The following is a 5,275-nucleotide window of genomic DNA, read 5'->3' on the forward strand; positions in this document are numbered from 1 at the left end:
AGGTATGTTTGGAGCTAATTCACATTTGAACATACCTAGTTGCTTACGCGTGTTCTGGGGATCTTTTTGGCCTCCTTGGCCGTTTGGACACTTGCCTACAAGTTCTGCTCGTAACCTCTACATGTAAATTAAATAGGGAAATTAGCAAATCATCTGAGTTCTAACCTAAAGTTTCGGCGGTGTCGTTAATTACCGAAGTAGCTGTGTGGTTCTCGCGACCACGGCCCAGAACCACTCGCTTCGGTCGTAAACAGCGTATCGTTCAGCGTAATGTTTCTAAAACTACTAATTATTAGGTATAACTTGTTTTAAACAAAAAAGGTGGCGTTCTGCAAATCGCACTGCGTACAATTCCTCCTGGTTTCGCTTAATCCTTTCCCTTCTTCCCCTGGCTGACACTAGCTAGACGGCCCGATCGACGTAGACTTCGCTCAGCTACCCCGGTGGTGTAGATGTGTTTGCTGTTTGACGAGGGACCCTCACGTGATGTTGTACCGTCGATGCTGTTGCTACCGTCCACATCCCCCGACCCGTAACGCCTTTCCGGTTCCGCTGGTACTGTTGCGTTACAGCTGCCCTGGACGTTCAGCACTGCCAATTTAGCTACTGGTCGTTTCAGTATCCCTGCCGCAGTTTGCACTGTCGCCTGTCGGATGCGGCCGTCGCGGCCGGGGATCACCGTCAGAACTCGTCCTCTTGTCCAACCATTCCTTTGTCCTTCGTTAACGATCAGCACCAAATCGTCAACTTTGAGAGCTTCCGTTTCACTGAACCATCTCGTCCTTTTGGATATTATTGGGAGGTATTCGCTAACCCATCGTCTCCAAAATTGATCCACGAGCTGCTTGGTCAAGTTCCAGTTGGTGCGAGTTGCCTTCAGTGGCTGCGTCAGTGACGAAGGTGGTTGTATGACTCCACTCGAGCTTAGCAGCAAAAAGTGATTCGGAGTGAGGGCTTCCTGGTCGGCGTCTTCCAGTGGGATTTTCGTTAGTGGTCTGGAGTTCACTATCGACTCTGCCTCGGCAAGGACAGTCAGCAATGTCTCGTCGTCGGGGTTGCGATCACTGCACAATGAACGAAGTGCCACCTTGACGGATCTCACCAGTCTTTCCCACGAACCTCCGAAGTGTGGCGCGGACGGCGGTATGAACAGCCACTTTGTGTTAGAGTTGGTGAAGGTCTCGGCCAAGTTTTGTCCAATAACCTCGATTTCGTCCTTCAGCTCCCGGCTAGCCCCTTTAAAGTTCGTTCCGTTGTCTGAGTGTATTTCCACCGGAGAACCGCGGCGAGCCACGAACCTTCGCACAGCCATCTTGCATGATTCGGTCGAAAGCGAATGGACGACTTCGAGATGAACTGCTCGCACTGTCAGGCAGGTAAAGAGGGCGACCCACCGCTTTACAGAGCTTCGTCCGACACGTACATGGATGGGTCCAAAGTAGTCGAGCCCGACATACGAGAATGGTCGCACCCCGGTAGCGAGCCTCGAATATGATAAAGGAGCCATTCGAGGAGTCGTTGGAACCGCTTTGTTATTCTTACAGGTCTGACAATCCTTCGCTACTTGGAGAACAACTGTGTACAGACTGGAGACGTGAAATCTTTGGCGCACTTCATTGTGGACTGTACTGTGATTGGCGTGCAAGTACCTGCGGTGGTACCAGTCGACGATCAGCTTGGTAAGGTAGTGACGTCGCGGCAGGATAATAGGGTACTTGAAGTCGAAGTTGACGTATGGAACGGCTCCAATACGGCTGTCGACTCGCATCACACCATGCTCGTCCAGGTATGGTGTCAGCTTATAGAGGGGGCTTGTCTTCTCGATGGTCTTCGTAGGTCGTGCTTCTCCTTGTTTCAAAGCGTGATGTTCGTCCGGATATGCTGACAGCTGCACCGTGCGCCACAGGCTGTCCTCCGCTGTCCGCAACTCCTCCCCTTTCAAGCACCCCGCTGCGAGAGGTTGGTTTTGCATTTTGCGCCTGCAGTTCCCGATGAAGCGGTGAACGTATGCTGCGGTCCTTTGAAGAAGCTCCCAACGGGAGAAGCGGGTGATCTCGTAGACATCTTCCGTTTGATGCTCCCGGTGAACCATACAGGGTCGAAGCTCTTCGTCCGTTTCCAGTTCTGTCGACCCTTGCTCCGGCCATTCTGTTTCTGGTCGGTAGAGGAATTCCGGTCCGCTGAACCACCTTGAGTTGACGTCAGTGCTGGGTCCCTTACCCCATTTGGTTGCTTCGTCAGCCGGGTTGAGCAGTGTTGGGACGTATCTCCATTCAATGACATCGGTCTTGCTCAAAATCTCTCCTACTCTGAAGGCCACAAATTGTCGATACCTGCGATGTTCCGACTGTATCCAGGCGAGCGTTGTTTTTGAGTCTGTCCAAAAGACCCGGCGACAGATAGGAAAAGAGTGGTATTCCATCACAGCTTTCGCCAGCCGTGCCCCCAGCAGAGCCCCCATTAATTCCAGACGTGGTACTGACAACGCTTTCAACGGAGCAACCTTAGCTTTAGCCATCGCCAGCGTAACGTACACTTTTCCGTTTATCACGACTCGGAAGTAGGCAGTACAAGCGTAAGCTTCCTCGCTCGCATCGGTGAAGACATGTAGCTCAACCGCGCCAACCTCCGCTGCAGAGAATCCTGGGAAGTACGCCCGGTTTAGCCTGATTTCTCCGACCCTCTTAAACAGCTGTGTCCATCTGAGCCACCGCACGCGTATCGTCTCGATGACTTCGTCGTCCCAATTCGTTTTGCCGCGCCAGGTGTCCTGGATGATCATCCTCCCTTGAATGGTAATGTGGGAAAGCAAACCTTGGGAGTCGAACAAGCTCATAACGCAACGTAGGATGTTCCGTTTTGTTGGAGGAATTCCGTCTAGCTGTAGCTCTGTGGCAAATGCTAGAAGATCCTCTTCCGGCAACCACAGCAGCCCCAGAACTCGTTCTGCTTCGCTCTCCGAGTCGATGCTGATGGCCTTCGTGGAGACCTGTTTCGGCTCCCCGACCCGTGTCAGAAGAGCTTCTGAATTTGAGTGCCAATTTCTTATTTCGAATCCCCGCGGGAGTGCAGTTCCTTGACATCCAGCGCGACTTTGATGGCTTCAGCTTCAGTGTCAAAACTATCAAGGTAGTCGTCGACATAGTGCTTGTTTATGACCGCTTTGGCCGCTTCGGGGAATTTCTTTTCGTGGTCTCTGGCATTCAGATTTTTTATATACTAGGCTTGACAGAGTGAACAGGTGGCACCGAAGCTTCCTACGTCCATCGCGAATACCTTGACGGGTGCTGTGAAGTGTTCCCGATAGAGGAATCGCTGACTGTGTACATCCTCGCTCCGAATTCTGAACTGGTGAAACATTTGTCGTAGGTCGCCGCAAACGGCTACTGGGCGTTCTCGAAAGCCGCACAACACCGAGGCCAGAGGGGTGAGCAGGTCAGGTCCTTTGAGGAGCATTGCGTTCAGGGAGACGTTCCCGACCTTTGCTGAGGCGTCCCAAATTAGTCGGATTTTTCCTGGCTTCTTTGGGTTCCGCACGGCGCCCAGGGGGAGGTGCCAGACTTTGTGAGGGTTTGCGCTTTCAATCTCCTCCGGCGTCACCTCGTGAATGTAACTACTCTCCAGGTACTCCTTGATCTGCCGCTGAACGCTTGCCTGCAGCTCGGGGTCTTTTTTCATTCTTCGTTCGAAACACTCCAGGCGGCGCATCGCCATCGGGAAGCTGTCTGGAAACCTGGTCTCGTCATGGCGCCAGAGAAGGCCGGTCTCAAACCTATCCGCAACACGTTTTGTTGTCTCCATCAAGATGCGGCGAGCACGCTTGTCTTCTTCGGATTCAGGGCCCTTATCTGCTGAAACGCCAATGCTCTCGACTGTGAAGTGGCGTTTCACGAGGTCGTGCAATTCCTGGTCAGCATGTTGGTCCTCCTGACAGTTGCAGACGTGTAGCGTGAAGTTGGCCGTTCTCTGCCCGTCTGAAGAAGATCCATAGATAGTCCAGCCCAGTCGTGTTTTACTGGCTAGTGGATCGCCAAGTTTGCCTTCGCGCAGGTTCAGCGTGGCAATGAGTCCCGCGTTGTTGGAGCCGATTAGGATTCCAGGGGTGGCTGCCTCGTAGCTTCTGACTGGCAGACCTCTTAGATAGGTGAACTTTCGCGCGAGGTCAGGGAACCGCATTGTCTGCTTTGGCAGGTCCAAGCTGGCTACCGTCCTCGTATCGTTCAGAGTAAAGCGCTCTTTCTTGCCTTCTCCGGAGATCTCCAGACGAACGCGTTGGGACTTCGGTTCTTGTCTTGTCACATTGCTGGTCCAGGATAGACATAGAGGAGTAGGAACACCGTCGTCGATTCCCAGTTGTCCCGCGATAGATTGCTCGACTAGGGTCAAGTCGGAACCGTCGTCAAGGAATGCGTATGTGTTAACAGATCTCCCGTTCCAGGTTAGTGTTACCGGTAGGATTCGGAACAATGTGGACTTCTTGGTAGCGTGGTGAGCATTAAACCCATCTCCTGTGGTCTTCGTTTCTCCGGCTTGATTGTGTACCTCCTGTGACGGCGTTTGGTCTTTGGAGCTTCACGGTGTAGCAGTTCATGGTGCCGTTCCTGACATCCGTCCATACCACATCGCGTTCTTAGATTACACGGGCGGCGTCCGTGTTTACCCAGGCATGTTCGACAGAGGTGGTTATCTTGAACTAGCTTCCAGCGCAAATTGAGATTCCACTTTTGGAACGTCTCACAGTTTTTCACCTTGTGGTTGGTTGCGTTACACGCTAAACATTTAACGTCCACGGTCTCTTTTTTCGGTGCTTCTTCTTTGGGGTGCTCATCTCTCGTCGGCGAGTCGCTGGTTGAGTGAACGTTTACGTAGCTCCTTTCTGCGCCGCGTTCAGTTCGTCCCGGACGTGGCTGTTTGGAGTCGGTGATGACCGTGACCTCGGACGCAGCTTCAACGAGTTTCGCCATGTAAGCAGCAAATGTGCTAAGGTCGGTTGCCGGAAACTGTTGTTTATATAGAGCCCAGTTCAGACGTTGTTGTGCTGGGAGCTTTTCCACCAGCTCTCGCAGAAGGACAGGGTTGCAGAGGTGTGCTATGTGACCCGCGGCTATTATGTGGTCACATAGGTTCTGAACTGTCATGCCGAAGGTTATTAAGGTTTCCAGTTTCTCTGCCTTCGGAGACGGGCAGTCTCGCACCTTGTCCAGTAGCGTCTGGATGATTAATTCTGGCCTTCCGAAGAGCATGTACAGCGTCGACATCACCTGCGGCACGAGTG

The 5,275-nt window shown here is 52.6% G+C and overlaps 1 protein-coding gene across 1 annotated transcript; it reads right to left on the bottom strand.

Annotated features, from left to right (window-relative positions):
- Window positions 1–367: 367 nt before the first annotated feature.
- Window positions 368–2,782, bottom strand: LOC119766236. The gene has a single exon (XM_038250676.1). It carries the CDS (start codon window positions 2,780–2,782, stop codon window positions 368–370), a length of 2,415 nt encoding a protein of 804 aa, XP_038106604.1.
- Window positions 2,783–5,275: the final 2,493 nt, after the last annotated feature.

Source organism: Culex quinquefasciatus, chromosome 2 (genome assembly GCF_015732765.1).
Source record: "Culex quinquefasciatus strain JHB chromosome 2, VPISU_Cqui_1.0_pri_paternal, whole genome shotgun sequence".
NCBI classification, from domain to species: domain Eukaryota; kingdom Metazoa; phylum Arthropoda; class Insecta; order Diptera; family Culicidae; genus Culex; species Culex quinquefasciatus.

Excerpts from the sequence above, each read along its gene's own strand:
- LOC119766236 (XM_038250676.1), bottom strand. The coding sequence starts at position 2,782 with ATGATCATCCAGGACACCTGGCGCGGCAAAACGAATTGGGACGACGAA.